The 21,157-nt window shown below is 40.0% G+C and overlaps 3 protein-coding genes across 5 annotated transcripts; 2 read left to right on the forward strand and 1 right to left on the reverse strand.

The window, feature by feature from the left end:
• The first annotated feature begins 767 nt into the window (after window positions 1–767).
• LOC121683869 (transmembrane protein 25) lies at window positions 768–7,699 on the forward strand. 3 transcript variants are annotated; one of them, XM_042063715.1, is made up of 9 exons: window positions 768–1,427; window positions 3,098–3,217; window positions 3,397–3,750; window positions 4,011–4,301; window positions 4,931–5,056; window positions 5,358–5,391; window positions 5,638–5,741; window positions 6,191–6,277; window positions 6,568–7,699. In XM_042063715.1, exons 2-9 carry the CDS (start codon window positions 3,136–3,138, stop codon window positions 6,639–6,641), a joined length of 1,152 nt encoding a protein of 383 aa, XP_041919649.1. In that variant the 5' UTR covers window positions 768–1,427; window positions 3,098–3,135; the 3' UTR covers window positions 6,642–7,699. The 3 variants fall into 3 exon arrangements, with proteins under 3 accessions (XP_041919649.1, XP_041919651.1, XP_041919650.1); XM_042063717.1 differs by having other exon boundaries at window positions 3,403–3,750; XM_042063716.1 differs by having other exon boundaries at window positions 768–1,402.
• Window positions 7,700–9,897: 2,198 nt separating this feature from the next.
• LOC121684497 (T-cell surface glycoprotein CD3 gamma chain-like) lies at window positions 9,898–14,152 on the forward strand. Its single transcript, XM_042064563.1, has 6 exons — window positions 9,898–10,039; window positions 10,874–10,947; window positions 11,515–11,736; window positions 12,086–12,226; window positions 12,482–12,534; window positions 12,664–14,152. The coding sequence occupies exons 2-6, from the start codon at window positions 10,896–10,898 to the stop codon at window positions 12,718–12,720; spliced, it is 525 nt and encodes a 174-aa protein (XP_041920497.1). The 5' UTR covers window positions 9,898–10,039; window positions 10,874–10,895; the 3' UTR covers window positions 12,721–14,152.
• A 599-nt stretch (window positions 14,153–14,751) lies between these two features.
• LOC121684498 (T-cell surface glycoprotein CD3 epsilon chain-like) lies at window positions 14,752–19,239 on the reverse strand. Its single transcript, XM_042064564.1, has 5 exons — window positions 19,024–19,239; window positions 18,576–18,797; window positions 18,215–18,349; window positions 15,827–15,888; window positions 14,752–15,701 (listed from the first exon to the last, which is right to left on the reverse strand). Exons 1-5 carry the CDS (start codon window positions 19,100–19,102, stop codon window positions 15,642–15,644), a joined length of 558 nt encoding a protein of 185 aa, XP_041920498.1. The 5' UTR covers window positions 19,103–19,239; the 3' UTR covers window positions 14,752–15,641.
• Between the last annotated feature and the right edge of the window lie 1,918 nt (window positions 19,240–21,157).

Genomic DNA, 21,157 nt, shown 5'->3' on the forward strand with positions numbered 1-21,157 from the left:
CGCGTTGGGCATCAGCCCCATGCCATGTACACGCCATACAGCGGCAGACGAGGGGAGAGAGAGACTCCACTCTTCTACTCGTCTGTTTGTTTATTTGTTTGTTCATTTGTTTGTTCATCAGGTCGTCTTATTTTCCTTCTCATCCTCTCTGTACACCAGCCCTCTTCTCGGCATTTTTGTGTCGTCAGCTTTTTTTTCCAAAGTTTTTTTATCGTCATTTTTTTTTTTTTTTTTTTTTTTTTTTAGTGTTTTATTTTTTTCCTTTGGAGTACAAAAAATACTAAAGTGCAACAATGATGATTAAAAAAGAATTCCAACCAAACTGAGATGAATAAATAAATATATATAAATAAAGAAATAATTAAAAACTTAAACCTGTCTAATGGCCTTATTTACATACCGGGGTGCATGACCGCAAGGAACAGCACATGTGGAATAGATATTGGATGAGAGTTATTTGCAATATTGCACAGGATGTTTTGACTCTTGGAGGCCCTGCATGCCTTTCTGTTATGCGTATGTTTTTGATGAAGGGGAATGTCCAAACACAGTAGGTGTGTATAAAGAACAATGAAAAATGTACTTGGAACATGGCACAGAGCAGAGAACTGCCATTACCTATGAGGGGTTCTTGGTAAACATCCATTCAAAGGAAATGGATTCTTCCTCACATCTTTTCACTTTTTTTTTTTTTTATAGGCCCTAATGTTTTAATGGCAAAACCAATTTTTTTTATTTTAATACAGATGTGAAGGCATGCTGTCAATTGTAAAAACAAGTGAATGAACTCTGTGTGCAGCTGCTTCTACCTAGCTATGCCAAAGCTGCACCGCCTTTCTACAATCTTTGGCTGCACTGCAGAGGCTTTTTCAGGCCAGAGCAGCCGATGTCTGATCGTTTTCCACTGATGTGTGAGTGAGTGCTAAGTGATGGATGAGCTCAGTGTGTTAATCCATCACCTTCCTGACCCTGAGCTTCAGTCTGCCTGCCTTCCTGCTGCTCAGAACCCCGACCAACCCCAAACAACCATCATGAGTCACAGGCAACAATGGGAGCTGAATCTGCATTAATACACAATGTATTCTCTTTGTCTCTCTGTATGTCTTTGATCCTGTCTTCTTTCTGCTCTCTCTCAGTCTATTTTTTCCTCTCCTCTCCTCTCCTCTCCCTCCCTCCCTGTGTTCACTCAGAGAGTGGTGGCAGCATGACTGCCTGCGTCAGCCGGTAAGCGGGAAACCGCTGCTGCAGATTCAGCCTGCCTCTGTTTCTGTGTGTGTGTGTGTATGTAGCAGTGCCCCCCTTGCCTGTGTGAGCCAGAGGGGGACGCTTCTCTCCCGGGTAGCCCAGCATACATGGATCAAACGCTGGCTGGCTTTCACCTTCAGCAGCCGTCCGTGCCGAGGTACTGTACCAGCATCACGGACATGGTGAGGAGAGGAGAGAGGAGGCAGGAGGCTTATTTCTGCATCTGTCTTTTAGTGTGTGTATGTTGTGTGTGTGTGTGCATGTGTGTATGCCTTTGTGTGTGTGTGTTTGTGCCTGATCACAGAGAGAGTGCACTGCATATTGTGAGGCTTTGCCAGCCATTTTTGGTGGGCTATAGCATCCCTGGATGCTGTGGCATAAACATCTGTATTTGAAGAGATGCTCTCATCGGTTATGGCAGGGTATTGCTGGCTTAGCTTGATGTATTTGATAAGGTAACCTGAGCCTCTGCACTACTGAGTAATGCTGGAGCGTGTAGCTGTTAGTGTGTCACAGTGATCGTGTGTGTGTGTGTGTGTGTGTGTGTGTGTGCGCAAGTGGTTCTGCACCAGCTGCTCTGTATTTGTAAGCAGTGTGCTGGGACGTATGGCATGCATGCCTGCTTGCCTCCCTACGTGCCCATCGTACCCGCTGGCTCGCTCGCTATGCTGCTGAAATGTGATGCACACGATCTAGCCTTAGCTCCCTGAGCAGTGCTAGCTACCTCTAGCCTCTATCAGTAGCCATCACTCCACACTTCCTCTGTCATCAGAACCAGAGCAAAGGCATCCACTCAGCAAACTGTTAATGAGGCTGATTGGGATTGGAGCTGCGTGCCTGTTCTAGAGCTGATGCCCTCTAAAATGGGCAGCAAAACAGCCTGATCCAGGATTTAATCTGACGTTTAAAACAGGGAGAAGAGCATTAAAAATGCACCAGCTCACTCACTCATTCACGCAGATACACAAACACTCTCACACAGACCACCACATCACCAGTGTCATGTGATGATGAGTGCAAGGAGAGGTTGCTCATAAAAAGGTGTATTTGATTTTAACCGGGGCTGGGCCGAGTCAGCGTGTGCTGGCTGGGTGCCCAGCTGCTTATTGCACATAAATCATAGACAGCCGCTGAATTTTTTAAGACCCCCAGAAGCCGAAAGCATTTTTTGGTGAGAGGGAGTGTGTCAGTATCTAGAAGTATAGGCTGTTGCCGTCAGCTAATTTCACACAGATGATCTTATCTGATTGTGGTTTCCTGTAGCACAAACGCTCAACAGAATGTTTCACCAATCCCCTGTTGGTTACAGAGACAACTATTATGTGTGGTGTTGGTTAGAGGCACCTCATATCCCTCTGTGCCACAGACAAGAAATGTTTGTTTTGACACCTCTAGTTGCAAATGTTTTTTTGTTTGTTTGTTTAAACACTTTTAAACCTAAAATAATGGATGAACTCAGGACATGAAGTCTCACTAGTGTTATTCTGTTCCTCTTATTAAAGTTTTATAGCTTTAATAATTTTCCTCACATTTTCTCTGATCCTCCAGAGTTACATCTTTATGGCAGGTTTTGTAATCATTATCAACAACAAAGACTGCAACTGTGCCTTCAATGTGCTGACTGACCCAGATTTTTGTGTTGTGCTGCATTGCTGGCGGTGCATATGGTCTATTTTCAGGACTCACTATATTAACTGAGTTAAACACAGAACAGTGGTCATGTAGTAGTTCACCTGTAAACTACCCATAAAAATCTACGTACTCTGTGACTGTCAATTGCTCTAAAAGGTCTCTTCACCTTGAGGGTCTCTTACCTGTCTTGTATGCTTTCCATCCAACTCATCTTGAATAGCTGTGGGCTGAAGAGTGGCATTGCCTGTGAGGGGTATAATGCATTGTGGGGATTGTAGGCCAGGAGCAGGCACTATGCTCTTGGTTTTGGTCCTGCACACCTTTACCTGGGCATGGACAGGTAAGGTTTAACCCTCAACTCTCAACACATTACCTTCCATTTTTTGTACTGCCAATGGAGGTGTCAGTGCTTATTCTCAACAGTTTAACTTAACACACTGTTGTTTTGTCAATATCTATCTTGCACAGTTTGTAGGTATTATTAGAAGTAGAAGTGAGAAATAAGATTTCACTCTTAAGATACAGGAGCGATTGAACATGGCCCTCGAATCGACGGGAAGCGCCGCTCGACAGTCACCCTGCAGGAGAACAACACGCGGCAGTTCAACTGCCAATCAGACGGATGGAACTCTCAAGCCCCGCCCCTGCTCACCTGGTACCTGAACGGGCAGCGCCAGAGGCAGCCGGCGAGCGATGGCCCGGAGCGGCTGGTGGTCAAGGTGCCGGGGCAGTCGTGGGTCCAGAGGAAGAACCCCCGGCGCAACAGCACCTTCTCTCTGAAGGCTCGGCGATGGGACAGAGAGCTGGTTTGTGCCACCTCCAACCCGGCCAGTGGGGAGAGCTACAACGCCACGGTCGTGCTCAATGTGCAATGTGAGTGGACCATGCTGGACCTCCCAGTGATGCTAAACAGGGATGTGGCAAGTCATATAATATGGGGTCAGATGAGATACATCACTGATTGCAATGTGTGAATGTGAGGCATTGTATTGTCATTTTGTCTTGAAATACAATATAAGAATGCAAGTATCTGTGTCAATTTGATAACAGGAAATAATAATACATTTTTATTATTATTCTTATTGTTATGATTATTATATCAGTAATGCATTCACTTTTCCTTCCTCCTCCAGTCCAGCCTGAGATTCTGCGAGTGAATGCCCACTACAGCGACACGTCCGATCCCGGCCTTTCTTTGGTGCTCTTCGCTCTGGTGCGCTCCAACCCCCCTGCCACCATCACCTGGGTGGACCAGTCCGGCCAGCAGGTGGCTAACACCTCCGACTTCCTCATCCTGGACTCGGAGAGCTACCCCTGGCTGTCCAATCACACGCTGCGGGTTGCCCAGAGCAGCCTGGCGGGCAACGTGTCCGTGAACGCCAACAACAGCGTGGGCGCTGCACAGAGCAACCTCACTCTCTCCGGTCAGTCCTCGCTGTCAGCTGCCGGAAATGCAAAATGCCTCCTTCATGTCCCGTGCAACACTGTGCGAATGAATTGAATCAAGTTCATAGCTGTCCAAGACCAGAGGAAGTGCTGATCTCTTTCTACCCCTTTTAAATCCCTTTTACAGTGTCTCTCTTGCCTTGTGAAGGTAGCTTTGACATTCTAGAAGTAAACAAAAAAAACATTAAACCCAGGGATGACCGGAGCACTCAGAGAACTTTTTAACTTTCTTATTGTGGTGCACAATCGACTGACGCAGTGCGTCGAAACGTCAGTCGATTGTGCACCACAATAAAAAAGTAAAAAAGTTCTCTGAGTGCTGCTCTGGTCATCCCTGGGTTTAGTCTCTTTGAAGTGGCCCAGCCAGTCTCTCTGACCCTTTGGTCCTGGACTGTGAGCACCGAAAAGGCTTGAGCGCAAGTGACACCTGTCTTACAAAAAAAAACATTGTCTCTGAGCTTTGTTTTCCCCTTACAGCCACAATTTGCCTTTGCATTTTAGTAAAATGAGGGTCTCCTTCCTCGTGCTTTGTTTTATTTGACTTGCACGAGGGTGTATCTTCCCATCATCCTCACAATCCTGTCCTCCTGTGCGCACCTCTCCCCAGAGTTCCTGCAGTCCCGCGTGGAGGTGCCAGTGCTGGGCATCGTGACAGGGGGAGTCCTCGGCTTCGTCACCCTCCTCATCCTCACTCTCATAGTGCTCTGTCTGCTCCACAAAGGAAAAGACGTGGGTGAGAACCTGTAAACGTCTCTGTAGTGTGCAGTTCTCTCTTTAAGGCCTTTCAACATATTCCTTTTCATTTGAAAAAGGAGGAAATCCAAGGCACTCTTCGTATCCAAACATGTATAAAAAGCCTTTAGTATAAGGCTCATTGTTTAGATGCATATTAGGCTGGGGCAAGAAACACTGATGGTACATTTAAAATCCTGAAAGGTGCATCAGCACTGAAATGTATGGTGTCATAGGTAATGCATAGTGTGGTCATGTGATTAGTTTGGCTGACATTTGATACTCGTTTTTTCCTTCCGCAGAGGAGCCAGTGGAGCTAACGCTATCCACAAAATGGTAACCTGCCAGACCATTAATATAACATTATAGCATGAATAAGCAACTTTACCTGCATGCCTAGCACTTCTTGTCTCTTTTTGTCAATTATCAATATACTGTACTACTGTCAGCCATTTTTTCTTTTGCCATACTTTATCATTTAAATCATTTTGAGATTTGTAGTAGGTGGTATATTGTTATTCTTTTACCATGTCTGAATATGATTTCTTGCTTAATCTGTCTGACTGCGTGTGTTTGTTCCAGCACGGACTCATCTAAAGTGCCGGTTGATGGAGTGTATCTGCCCCGGGAGAACATGTCTTTGCCCTCGCACGTCCAGCTCAACGACATGAGCTCTCTGTGTAAGGGTACGTGTCAGGACCAAACCCTTGGAGCCTCAACATGACGCTCAAAATGAGAAATTGGGCAGCATCCTTATGTTCCCCAGGTCCTATGTTCCCCGCTCGGGGTTTGGGTTAGGGTCCTATGTTCCCCGGTCCCATACAAAGTGGGGAACATAGGACCCGGGGAACATAGGTACGCTCCCATTTAGGGTAGCCTACACATAACAGTTAATAGCAAACAAACTAGCAATGTTGAGTTTGCCTTATTATTGGCCCTATTGCCTCCTATTGATCACTGTTTTTACCCCTATATGTAAAACATGCTTTCAGACCATATTTATTAGTGATAGTGACTGTCCCAAGTCTGCAACTCTTATTAGTATTCCTGTTAATGTACAGATGAACCCAGGCAATGGCTCACTAATGGATTATGCTATGAGTAGTAGCCCTGAGTGTGTGTGTTGTGTGTGCAGCACGTCAGGACAACAAGCCCAACCCAGGGGAGAAGAAGGTGGGTGAGGAGGAGGAGGAGGACCTGTCTGAAGCCTATGCAGCCAGAGGTGAGGAGAGTGCTCGAGTGCTCTCTGCAGGCTGAAGTACTATTGCACCTACTGTGTGTGTGTGTGTGTGTGTGTGTGTGTGTGTGTGTGTGTGTGTGTGTTGTGTGGTTATGTTTGTATGTTTTTATGTTTGTGTGTGTGTGTGTGCGTGTGTGTGTGCTTGTGAGTGTGTGTGTGTGTCCGTGTTGTATGTTTGTGTGTTTGTGTGTGTGTGTGTATAGCGGGGGGGTGTATGAGTATGTGCATCCTCACATGCACTCATACTTCCCTGCCTATCTGTTTGTGTGCAGGTTTTGCCAGATATCCAATGGTTGGATACATCTACAAGGTGAACAGCGTCAGCAGTGAAGAGATCTGGCTCTGATGTCCAGCTCCAGCAGCAATAGACTGACCTCGCCTCGTCTTCATCCTCACAGTCTCTTCATCTGATGAAGTGTTCATTCCTGTCCAGAGGTGCGTTCAAATTCGGAAACATAGGCGAACGTTTGCAAACAGTTTTCCGTTAGCCTAGTGTTTTCGGCGAACGTTTGCGTACAATCGCAGACAGTCTGAGGTGGTAGTTCTCCACGAACATACAGTGGAACTGGACATGAGTTTGACGAAGGCAACAATGCATTTACTGTTACAATGGAATGTTAACGTTATGTTACAATGGAATGTTAATGTCATTCATATTTAACTGTTCAAAGAAAACATGTTCACCATGAAAGTTCGCCACTGTTTGCCAAATTTGAACGCATCTCAGTACAGAGCCCACTACGTGCATCCTGAAGAAGATGTTCACTGGTAGGTCATACAGGTTATAAACAGCCAGTAAGAGCAAAAATAAAACACACACACACACACACACACACACACACACACACACACACACACACACACACACACACACACACACACACACACACACACAAACACAAACACAAACACACACACAAACACACACACACATTTTCAGGGACCAATACTCTTGTTGGAGGTCCAGTCTTCATGTGGTTCTCGTGTGTTGGACTAACTGTCTGACTCTCCTCTGTGTCACGGGGAAGATCCATTCTATACCCCTGACTATTGCCCAGGGAGTGTCTGGTATGTTTGGGGCTGTGATCACAGACATTACATTTGCCTTCCTCTTTCACAGTCTGTCTGTACTCATACTTAAACAAGAAGCCTATGTGCTGCTCTATGGAATGCAATGTAGTTTGTGCAATCTAAGAGAATGTCCAGTATTATAGTTAAATAAATCCCAAAAGATATATTTGTACAAAAAAATATAAATGCTATAGCAGAGACTGAAATTATAAGTATTTCTATATGTACATGTACGTGCACTGTATATGTATGTATGTATATTTATATGCATATGTTGTATAATATAAGTATATTACTATATGTATGTAACCTAAATAAAGAGGACTGGGAGAATCTTTAGCTTGTTGTTTTATATTTTCTTCAGCAGGGGGCATCATTACGCGCTTGTAAACACTTTATCTAATAACTATTGACCTAATACAGTTTTTTCTGATTGCTTAAGCACATTTTTTGTAACTATGGCTTTTTTTGCAAAACTCTACACACAAATAGGAAAACCTTTCACCCAATCAGCAAAACATTGTAGTTCTCTTGCAAAAGCTAACACACCTTGCTTAACTCTTCACACCTTCGTAAAAATTATGTTTTCGTATCAAACAGTAAACACAAGCCATCAGAATAATAAGCACACAATGTGCCAACTACACACTGATGGTCTGAATAAAAAACACATCTGGCTTTTGCTTTCTCTGTGCACAAGGTAGACTATGTCAGTTTGAGGTCATACTTTTGTCATAGTTCTGTAAACATACAGGGATCCAAACTTCAAGTAGCCTATTGGTGTTTATTTACACACATCAAACACAAGTGTGTTTTTCCAAGTCAAAACACAAAATAGCAATTTCACTGAGACAAAACATATCAGTCTACATCGGGTCGTCTCTCTCAAAATTTCGTCTACATCACATGCAATGTCCTAGTCCAAGGCACCGGTAAAAATATTCTGGAATGACGTATCCAGGCCTGACATGACAATATCCCCACATGTAGACCTTCCTCTTCCCCCTCCTCGTCCTCCTCTTGCTCCTCCTTGTCCTCTTCCTCTAACTTCACTTCCTTGTCCTTGTCATCCTCTTCACCTCCGCGTCCTCTTCCTCCTCTTCTTCCTCCTATACCTCCACGTCCTGTTCTTCGGCCTCCTCTAATTCTTACTCTTCTCACTCTTCCTGCTCCCTCCATTGTACCCATTGTACATTACCTGTGGCTTATTTATAGTGCTTAGGCTGATTGCAAAGTGAACTAATTATCTAAAACAGTTTTCACACGAGAAAGTGTGCCAGAGAGTTGGCAAAATAGTGTAAATAATAGCCATACATGTGTATAGATTTGTGAGGAGTGTGTTAATCATTTGGAAATTGAGTGTAACGCAGTGAGTTGTGTTTACAGTTCCGCAAAAAGAGTGCTGTGCAGTGGATAGTGCCTACAGTTGTGTAAAGTGTGTGTTACAAAATTGCAAACTGAGTGCAAAGCAGTGTTTGTGCTTTTAGTTTTGCGAACTCAGTAAGTGGTTTTGCTATAAGCATTAATAGTTTTACAAATTGTGCTATAAGAATCGCGGTTGTGTTTAAGCATTCAGAAAAAACTGTAAATGTGTAGTACATTTTTAAGTGGCATCCATTTTAAAAATGTCACAGTGAATTGGAAAAGAGTGGACAGTTTGATAGCTATATTAAAATCCTCCACTGTGACAAGAGCTTGAATGATCAAAATCTGTATGGCTTGGATAAAAACATTACCGGTAAAAAAAGGTTGCTTTCCCTCACAACTAGTTAATTAAATACCTGCATGGGCTCATCCCTTCCTGGTTGGAAAGATCATGTCACTCACAGTATTGTTTTGTAATGCAACTATGCTGACACAGTGCTGTGTTGCCTTCTTGTTTACAGCACCAACTTCTGTGGCATGTGTGTTGTGTGGGTGCTCAATTGCACACTTGTTCTCAAGTGTGTGTGTGTGTGTTTCTGAGAGAAAGATGCTTATACAGGTGCTACTAGTGGGTCACAGGCGCTGCTGTGGTCTACAGTTATCTTGCAGGAAGCTGTTGGTGAGGAGATGAGCTTGTTTTTCTTTCTGGAGCAAAAGTCTGGATCTGCACTGCACCCAGTAAACTACTACCAGGCCCGTCACCAACTCTTACACTAGGCATGGAAGTAGAGAGTAGAGAATACTGAGATGAAGATTCAACTCAGAAGACTCTGAAGGGTTATCCTTTAACACATAAGTATAATTGTGATCAGGTGATTATCACCTTGTAACAAAAGCATATTTAACTCTCAGCTAAACACGAAGTGCTCATCAAATGTGAAAACTACTGTGGAAAAAGTCTGTCAGGTCACTCAAAACACCTACTCTCAGCTAGAGAAGAACACATCATGGAGTGTAAATGTTCACTGCATAAAGACATGGAACTTGTCTGCTGACTGAAAAAGACAAACATGACATGATGACAAATTTCATTTCAACACACACACACACACACACATAAAGAGATGGAGATATAAACGAACATATGATGACACATTAGACAGACACACACACACACACGCACACACATACACACACACACTGAGGCATCACCCGCATACACTTCCTCTCAGAGTCAGAGCAGCAGACCCAGGAGCTTCTGTGGAGCATCCAGTCAAGTACGGTTTCAACCCAACACTGGACCAAAAAGTGAGTTTTATTTGTATATACAAATACATATATATATACAAATGGCATATGTGGCATCATTTTACATGAAAGAACATATATTAAGTTATTTTCTATTATTTTGATAAATTGGTTGTCTATTGATTAATGTCAAAAAAGAAATATATAATCATTGCCTAATACTCAATAACTATGTTGAACTATGTTGGACAAACTTTTATGATGTATTGGGGATATTCTGTAGGCTATGTATATTCTGGAACAATGTAATTTCATAATCAACCATAAACTTGTATGGTTGTAAAATGGCTTCCACATATACGGAAAGTCTCTAGGACTGTCTTCTAATGTTGAAACGTTTGACACAATTATGAGTTGATGCCTCTGTGTCAGACTAATAAAACTAAAACTAATTTAAAAACTCTGTGAGCCAAGCATATCAAATAGTGATGAGCAAAATAACAATTTAGAAAACTGCATGTAAATGCAGTATTCTGACCGTAGGATAAATGCAGCAGTACAAGTAATGTAAACAATGAAAATAAGTAAACAAGTTAGACATTGTCAGGCAGTTGTTTGGATACAATTGTCTAAAAGTAATCAAAGATAATTATTTAGTATTGGATAGTTTAGAATTAATAATGTGAATACATCTGAACCGCAGCTGTTGAATATGTCAAGACGGTGTCTACATCACTCCCCTACAAAATGGATACAATGACAGGGAACATGGCGGCTTGTTTTAATATGTGCCTGTTGTTTAGATCAGTGTGCTGTTCAGCCAGTGTGTGTTGAGCTGTGAACAATATAATGTAATAATAATTGTGCTGCTATTGTATGTATTCCTATTTTCAGCAAAAAAGGGCAGAAACACAGAATGAGGGTGATTTTTTTCTCTTTGGGTGTCCTTCTGATTAGTACAGTTAAAGGTAAGACCAGTTGTATCTGCCATGTAAGCTATGAAAATGTTTATGAAAACCAGGGGTGTAGAGCTGAGCAAGACAAAGAAGTTAAGACAATGTATGTAAACAATGAAGTGAATAAATAGCCTACCTCTGTGAAAATAATATTTCCAGGAGGAGTAACACTGAAACACAGTCAGTGGTGTTAGCTATTACCCTTGAATATACCCTTGACTATATTGCATTTGTGGCTAAATGTTTTTTTGTTTTTTTTTCAAAACCTTAATCAATGTCCATTCATGAAGTTTACTGCTTTGGTTATACACCCTTGCTGAAACAACCAAATCCAAAATTCTAATCAGAAAAGCACAAAAGGCATGCAAAACAGCACAAATACAACCCCCCCCCCCCCACCACCACCCTTTCTCTATGCTACACTGTATTCAATAAAACTCATTCATTAGATACATTTAAAGCCAGTATAATGATTATGACAACCAAAAAAAAGTTCAGCCTGATAGGCCAAATTACTATTACATTAACATTTTGGTGAGAGACAGCACCACCGATGTCCTTACATTGTGTGTCTTACAGGAGAATTTAGCATCACACCAGTAACAGATGGAGAAGGAATAAAACTAACATGTAAAGGAGGTCATAAATGGATATCTAACAAGAACGGTTTACAAACGGAGCACAATGGGACTACTCTCAAACTCCCATATCAGGATGACAGTTCTGGGGAATACGAATGTTTTAAAGCAGAAGATACTGATCCTGAAAACTCCCTGGGATCTTATCATGTTAAATTCCGAAGTGAGTATTGTGATTTAATTATAATATAACATGTGATGAATGTATACTTAAATTTTTTGGTTGAGACTGTGTATACAGCACAAAACCATTTTCAACAGGGAATATTTTAGTGCAGTAATTTCCTGTGTATTAGCCGCATTGTGTATAAGCCACAGGACAGTGTTTTATGCCTGTTAAACAAAAACCTAAAACATATTAGTATCATATTAACTGCCCCCGTGTATTAACCTCATAGCTGAAGAAATTTTGCAAGATCAATGTATAAACCGTGGCTAATAGTTAGGAAATTACGGTAGTATGTGGTATGATTGGCGATGTGTGAGTTCATTAGTTGTGTAATCCTTTGCAGCCTGTGAGAACTGCATTGAGCTGGACGCAGCTGCCCTGGCAGGGATCATCGTTGGCAACGTTGTGGCCAGCATCCTCATCGGAGTCGCCGTGTACTTCATCTCCACACAGTCCAACGGCCCGAGCTTCCCAAGCAACAAAGGTGAGTCTACAACAGTACAGGGATATCATATTTAAGTTATGCATTATGTTACATGGACTTTACTTATTTGCATGAGAACAAATGTGAATGTGTTTGGTCTTACATTTTGAACACAACATACCCTGTTCGTACTCTGAGGTCAAATGATCATTTAGAAGCGTAACTATTACATAGTTACGCTATTACATATTACATAACCAAAAGTATATATTTTCTTATAACATGACTTACCCTCTCCCATCCCTACTGTCTCAGCTTCTAAAGAATCTGACCGAAGGAACCTGATCTCGAATGATCAAACTTATCAGGTACGGGAGATTGATTCACTTGGACTGCACAGATTACTATTTGCACTTTCTATTACATTCTATTACATTCTATCACATCTGTCTGTATCTTCACCTGTTTATGTTTGTGTTGTTTCTTTGTTCTCTCAGCAACTCGCCCCTCATGGACGAGATGATTATGATGTACTCCACACAAGGAGAAGATGAGCCCTCGGTTCCCTCAACCAAGCCTTGTCAACGCAAAAGAAAATGACAAACAATATAATTTATCCTCTGGATTCAATCTCACTGAACACCAACAATTCACATACACCATATATGAATAGTCTGTCTGTCTGCCAGGGTACATTAGCCTATTTTCTCTTTCATGGAAAATTCAAGCGATATTTGATACGTACATATATTCAACAATAATTGCATATAGATATAGATAACAGTGCTTTTTTAAAAAAAAAAAAAAAAAACATGTTGAAACCAATTGCACAAACAAACAAACTAGACTGTAAATGCAAGTTAAATTTTCTTGGTCATTTCTCAATGCTTCCAAAAAGGTATATCTTGCACAAATTCATATGTGTAACAGTGTGGGATCCAGTTTACTGCCTAATGAATTGACTGTTTTCCTCATAATAACGTTTCCGTATTGCACATTCTTCTGTTGTTCCACACATATTCTCATGTTCTGTATGGCTGTATTTCAACTGTATTAAGTTACAAGAGTGCATTTACACTGTTTTTCAGTACATATTGTCAGCAACAGCAAGCGCAACAGCAATATATTGTTCAGCACAAATTTGTATGTGTGACAGTGTGGGATCCATGAATTGACTATTTTCCTCATAATAACTGAGTGAAACAATGTTTCCCTTTTGCATTTATTCTGTCTATTTCGCCTGCATTTATTAATTTAGCTGTATATTAAGATACAAGAGTGCAGTACATATTCTCATGTTCTGTATGGCTGTATTTCAACTGTATTAAGTTACAAGAGTGCAGAGTGCATTTATACTGTTGTTTAGCACATATTGTCATGTTTTGTACGGCTGTATCTTAACTGAAGAATAAGAGTCCCACTTTTTTTACATTAGCGATGCATAGGTACTGTCTAATACTTAATTTATTGAGGAGTAAAATGTACTCTTAATTACATGGCATTACACATTAGATCGCTTAGATTTCCTAAATGTGTAATAGCATAATATTATATGAAAACAAACGTCATTCATTCCTTATGTTTATTTTTTATTAAGACACACATCTGAATGCTATAGCCTACCAGTGGTAAAGGAGAAACTTTAGTAGCTTTTATGAATTATTTGCAAATATGACTTGCCTGTTAAAAGTTGATGGCTTGCAAAATGGAAGGGGAAATTGTGACTCAAGATTTTCACAATTGGAGACATTTCTACCCACCTGTTGGAAGTTCAAATAACCAATAACGTGCCATTTGTTCCTTTAGATTACTCAATGCATTGGAGCTGTCTCATTTTCTCTCAATGTAAAGGAATGTTGTGTAATGTACAAATGACATTCTTGAATATTTTCCTGCAGTTGTGTGTTCTATAGAACTTTGTTTTTGTCACTGTTTAATGTGTGTGTCAGATTTGTTCTTGAAGAATTAAAGTCATTTAGCTCATCATGATGATCATCTACTGATTTTATCTAATGTATGCCATTTGCAGACATATTCTGTACTTTCCTTGCAGAGGAGAAGATATAAGTGATTTTATGTCACAGATTAGCTTTGCTAGTTCCATCTCTACTCAACTTTACTGAGGTTCCCCTTTGATACTCAACTTATTGCAAGCATGCAATGTTCAAACACTCAACCAACTTCCTGTGCAGTTTTCATTGTGTGTGTGTGTGTGTGTGTGTGTGTGTGTGTGTGTGTGTGTGTGTGCGCACCCTGGTCTCCACACTCCCACGTATACGCTGTGAGCTCAAGGTGAACACGAGACGTTGAGTTGAACCACTTCTTTCGCTTTATCGTGCCCCTCTCGCTCACAAAACCACAAACATATTTAGCTATTGAACCACAGCTAATCAACCTCTTAGAGTTTTCTTTAACTGGAAAATTGTGCCTGTTATACAGCATGCAACCCTAATTCAATTCTAAATGAATGTCAGTCAGTGATGGAGAGCCAGGTTTCTTCAACATTTCTAGAATCATAACATAACCTCATATTTGTGTTGGAACAAATTTGTCTCAACTGTGCCTTAAATGAAGTACAAAGGAAGTAAAGAGAAACGGCATTGTTTATTCCATATTATAAAGATGATGATATATACAGAAAACACTACGCTGTTGTCGAATTGATGACATTGTTTCCACTGTGTATGACAAAGAGAAAGGTCTTGGTTTTGTCTCCACTTGTCTCATAAGCGTCATCTGCAGTAAAAACCTATTAATCATAAGGATGTGAAACTCTAAACCTCTACTATCCATGGTAATGTTTTGGCAAAACAGCTATGTAAAGTGTGAAAGGAAAAGGTGACATACAGTTGTTTAAGAAAAAGTAGATTAGTAGGAAATAAGAAAAAGACCATATGTTGCGGTTTGAAAAAACACACAGAAGAAAACACATTAAAAATACTGCATTTTGTAAACTGCAAAACCTCAACACAATCCATAACCTGAATGATACAAATAAGTACAAATAAGTAACTAATACCTGACAGTTGTGTTACAAATCTATGAAACCCTGGAGGTGTTACTGCAAGATGTTTTTTGTGTATCTCCAGAAAACATGCACTCATTTTACTAAATTGTGTGCTCAGTTTACTAGATTGTGGTCTCAATCGGGCATGTTTAACTAAATAGTGCGCTTGTTTCAATAAATTGTGGTCCAATTTTAATTTGATTTACTAAATTGAGCACACAATTTAGTAAAACGAGCGCACTATGTTGTAAGACGAGCACACAATATACTAAATTGTGCACACAATCTAAAATGAGACCACAATTAAGTAAAATGAGCGCTCATTCTCTCGATATACAAAAATATCTTGCAATGACACCTCCCGGGCTCTGTACAAATCCATTGGTTATCACAGAAAAAGGAACAACTGTGATGATCTGAGTAAAACTCTTGATGGAGACAGCTCCTTAGAGAAGGATTTTTGACACTTTAGCCAGTTTTATTCACTGTAGCATAAGTATCCCTGTTGCGGGTGAAATCACTGAGAGGCTGCCACAGATGAAAAAGACAAACACAAAGCACAGTACCTGTTAATGTGTGTTTAAAATATATCACATATATATTCATTGCATGTATGTGGACAAAGCGAAACATGTAAAGATGATGTAAAGTACCTGATAGTCTGGACTGGGCACCGGCGGACCACCGGAGCCAGCAGGGTTCCGTGCATTGGAGGCTGTGATCATAAAAAAACAAGCGTTTTGACAATTTGAAATGTCGGAACAACATTGTGCAAATTAATTCAAATAAGTGTCTGAGAACAGACATGGAACTTATGGTAACTTTATTTTAGCGAACACATGTTAGCCATTAATACATAATTAATATGTGTACGTATTAGTGCTCTGTATTAAGCACCATTGCACATTTATTTGGTCTTTATTCAACAAGTTCTTATTCTTAATCAATAGGTCATTTATTCTTGGTAAATCCTTAATAAGCAACCAGTTGATCTTGATCTCAAAGGTTACTGGTATAGAGTATGGATCGCAAATAAAACGTTTATAAACTTCTAATTCACTAAATATGTGAGTTATTGTGACAGAATAATAACATATTAAGACAATGTATTAGAAGGCTATACATTTTCTATTTTGATCCTACTAGTAATAACCTTAGATTAAGACCAACTCGTCGCTTATTCAGGATTTACCAAGAATAATTCAGTTCACCTAAGAACTTGATGAATAGAGACCAAATAAATGTGTAATGACGCTTAATGACCTTATTGAGCACTAATACATACATATTAGTTATGAATTATTATAATAAGCTTTATTTGTATAGCACCGTTCATACACAGAATTGCAGCTCAAAGTGCTTTACATTTGGAACATGTAACACAATAATATTGTTTTTTTTTATTTTTTAAAAAGAATCAGTCATTCCTCTTCGTTACTGTGACCGTTTATGATCCAATCAGCAACATATCAGAAATATAGAAACGAACATGTAACACAATATTAGGAAAGAATCAGTTATTCCTCTTCGTTGCTGTGGCCATTTATGATCCAATCAGCAACATATCAGAAATACTCAGTAGTATATATATATAGGCTTGATGTGGACTCTAAGCGATTAGTCTTAGTATGATCTTAGTATGTGTTGTGATTGTATGACTTTATACAGACGTTAAAGAAACACAATGACCGGCAGCCTTAACCTTTAACCCCCTACAAGCATGCCATTTGGCAACGGTGGCAAGGAAAACTCCCATATTCCAGGAAGAAACCTTGAGCAGAACATGACTTAATAGGGTGAGCCCATCTGCTTCTGGCTGGCTGCAGCTCTCATAGTATGTAAGTAGTCTACAAGAAAAGTTGAGTTAACTAAAGGCTCTCTTATACAGGTGTGCTTTCAGGTCTTTTTTAAAGATATTCACTGAACTCGCCTGTTTGATGCACAGAGGCAGGGTGTTCCATAGCTTTGGGGCATAATGGATAAAAGCAGGTTCTCCACTTGCTTGTGGAACAGTTTGGGTACAATTAAAAAATTAGCATTGGAAGATCTAATTTAATGGCTAATATATGTTTGCTAAAATAAAGAGTTATTGAACTTATGTCTATTTCTTTCTCCTTTAAATCCCTTATTAAGTGGGTCACTGGTATCATGGGGGTAGTCTTTACTCTTCAGGAGTAAAAACACATCTCTGGGCTGTTTTGCTGTTACAAACCCCAATTTTCTTTGCATTTTGGAGAACTGGACCCTGTGCCCTTCTTGACACAACCCCCAACTAATTTGTACAACAGTGTAGCTCATTCAGCAATTACTTTAGCAATTAACTAATTTACTACTCAAAGTAAATGGTAACACTAAAACAAGGGGCTACATTAAGATTTTTGGAGGAAAAGATCAGGCAGTCTGTCGAGAGACCTGCCAATAGGCGGCATTGGACCATTAAACCACACAATGATCCAAAACATACAGCCAAACAAGGCAGAAATGGTTAACAGAGAACAATTTCAACATTTTAGAGTGGCCCAGCCAGCTGTCTAAAAACCTCTGTCCAGAATCATTGTGGAGACACGGTAGGTATTATAAGAACCATTTCAAAAGCTGTGATGGCAAATAAAGATGTCTCCATTGATTATTTAAAAGGGTATGAATACTTTTGGATACACCATTTATCATAAAAATTTAAAAAAAAGATGAAAACGCTTCTTTTTCTGATTCCATGTTTCTACCACATTGTCTTGCAACCTTTTGGCATGTGGCATTGTCATTTTCAATCAGACCAAACATATTAATAAAGAGAAAATCAACATTAAATAAATATTTGCCAGGGGTATGAATAATTTTGTTCTTAACTGTATATGGGTACTCTAAACTATAATGCAGATGGTTGTTATCTATGAAAACTGAACTGTGTTGAACACACCTTTACTGTTACAGTCACAAAATGTTACCTTCTGGGGAAGAACCCTGAGAGGCCATTGGCTATACAGTACCATACAACTGGAGTCTGCACTGAATGTTTGTTTTGACTGTGGTTGTGGCCTTACATTTGGGGGGTGCAGGGCCTGACTTCCTCTGGCCATAGGCGTACACGAGGAGGATGATGCCTCCAGTGATCAGCAGATCGGCACAGATGACAGCTGCAACGACGTAAGGATCTAGTTCGTAGCAATAGTCACACACTGTTGGGGATGGAATTAAAAATTAGTCAAATCTAACTGGTAAAGTTGACCACATTGGTAACAGTCATACTGTAAGATACTTGAGTACATTAAATCAAGGAATTCAGTTAAAAATATTCAGAGGTGACTGTGAAAGCATGTGCATATGAACAGTTCTGACATAACTCTAGTTTTGTCAACATGCGTAAAAAAAAAAAGAGAAATTCCTAATGGGCAAATTGTGTACCTTTAGCTTTGATGTAGAACTTTACACTTGTTGTTCCAGTGTCTTTCTGCTGGCAGGAATAACCATTGGCTTTCGATATCATATACTCTTCTGAGAAATCTTGAACATCGGTGATCGTGTCAGAATGCTTTACATGGGTGACGGTGCTAAAGTCACCGTTGTCAGGGTTTTCCATAGGCAGACAATGGACAGTAACATTCTTTCCAGAAAAAGACACGGATCCTAGGGAAAACATAAAAAGCACTTTTCTGTAACATCTAGTACAAATGACACAGGACATACAACAGGGATTTTGAAATTATGAACACGTACATTCATGCATACTTTACTGTTGTGGAAATATCATTATGAATAAAGAACTTCATTGAATAGTACACATTTACAGTAGGCTATAATAAAACATCATAAAAAACAGGCAGAAGTAAAATCTATTGAAAATGGTTTGTACCTTTGTCTCCTGCTGTGACACCAACCATGACGAAAAGAAAGAAAATATTATTGAAAATATGATTTTTCATCTTGAACATAATGGACAAGGCTATTCTTCTTTGAAAAGGTTATTAAGTAGTTTCTCAATTTTACTATGTTACATTTAGTATTGGAGGTCGGAAATAAATTCTTCGCCACTAGATTAACTTCTCACACTGATGAGCTCTCTGGCTTCCTCCTCTTCTTCCTGTGGGAGGGGACAGTATCAGTCTCTGAGTGTTCCGACTGCCATAGATGCATGCTACATTGAGCCATGCTATTCACATATTTAGTGAATTCATTTGCATACATTAAAAAGGGCAAGTACATTTTATTTTAGTATACACCTCACCATGGTGTCAAGATGGCATGTTTATTATTATTGTTATTATACCTCAATTACATCTAAATTTGCATTTAAATACATTTTCTTCATTACGTTTCTGCATATCAGTTAGTTCTTTTTTGGTGATAATGATAACAATATAGGCTATAAGCTCGGTATAGACACAGTGTCCTACCAAATCTGGCATCATGTTGTTGCCAGTATGTAGCAAGACAATATAGACACAGACCAGGGACACTTGAAAATAAAAAAGGTCTAATATGTTGCTACTTGCTACAATCTCTTTATTGCACAATTGTGCCATAGAGAATGTGCTGTACATTTGCTCCATCTAGTGGACAAAAATTTACTAATGGGTCAAGGCATGTCATACAGCCAAACAATTTACTTGCAGAACACATGACTGATCTCCACAAACACGAAAATAGTTATTGATAACATCCCTTGTGTTTGTCTAAATTATTTTGTGTTAAGATGGGTCAGCAAGTTCACAAAAAGAGGTTTGTTCAAGAGCATAAATAATCCTAAATGTTAGTTTAGTGTAAAAAGGCCTAGCCCATCAGGTCATGTCTCTTATTCGATCCATTCTCATCATCTCAACACACAAAAAATAAACAGCTTCAAAAACAATCTGAAACAAAAAACACTGAACGATTTGCAGAGTCCCAGATGAAGGGAGCAGGCAGCTGAGTGAGGTGAGGTCCCTCAGCATAAGGTAGTCCCAGAGGCTTATCAAGCTTTTTAAAAATGTGGGGGTTGTGGGATAGGAAAATAAAACAATCAGGCCAAATTATAAATAACTAAATTGTGTTGCATATAGCCAGCTTAATTAATGTCAATTTAAAGATTATGATTAGCAGTTTCCATGCTTTTTCCATTGATAGTTACAGGAAGCCACGTTGTTGTTTAAACTATTGTTGCTTCTAGCCCACGTTACCTCCAGTTTCACTTGCTCCAGGGACGCACACATTGCATGAGCGCTCATAAGCGTTCTATTTGAGTTCTATGCTGGAAATCTTAGTTCTCTAGCCCTGGCAAATGTAATTTGCTGCCACTAGGGGCGCGTCTAGATTTCTAGGCTATTAGTTCTCAGATGTAAAACTCAAATGTGTCTTGACGCCAGGCCCGGATCTAGGCTGCTCAGATTGGGGGGGCAAATAGAAATTTGGGGTGGGCACAATGAATACACCCCCCCCCCCCTCACTTTCACCTACAAATGCCTTACTTTTCACCTTAAAACCCGTATCTAATAGCAAACATGACATATTACATAGAACTGTTAATCATAGACCTGATTTTAATATTTACAGATATCTAGGCTATATTTAACATTTATTTTCTATGTGGCCTGTTATGAAATCATGTATTGAACAATTAATGCACAGTTCAGCTTTAAGAAAACTCAAATAGTCTACATGCATGCTTAGCATTTTGTCATCATTAAGGCTACTTTGACAAACTCTTAGTCACAATGGACAATTTAAACACACTGTGAAACCTGAAGCCCAAAGTTGGAGACATGCATTTAGACATTGCTGCAAATGTAAAACCGGATTACTCTGGATTGGCTAACTGTACAGGGGAATGCTTTACACCTTTTTGTTCGGTAAGGTCTGCTGTTTCTTCTAATATATGGTTTGTCATGTGTTCGGGAAGAATTCGTGAAGTATTCCACCGAGATGAATGGGTAGGGAGATGGGCGCAGAATAACATGATAAATTAAAGTTACTTTTCTCGCGAACCGTTTACCACAACTTGCGGCCAACAT

The sequence above is a fragment of the Alosa sapidissima genome, chromosome 15, assembly GCF_018492685.1.
Source record: "Alosa sapidissima isolate fAloSap1 chromosome 15, fAloSap1.pri, whole genome shotgun sequence".
Taxonomy (NCBI): domain Eukaryota; kingdom Metazoa; phylum Chordata; class Actinopteri; order Clupeiformes; family Clupeidae; genus Alosa; species Alosa sapidissima.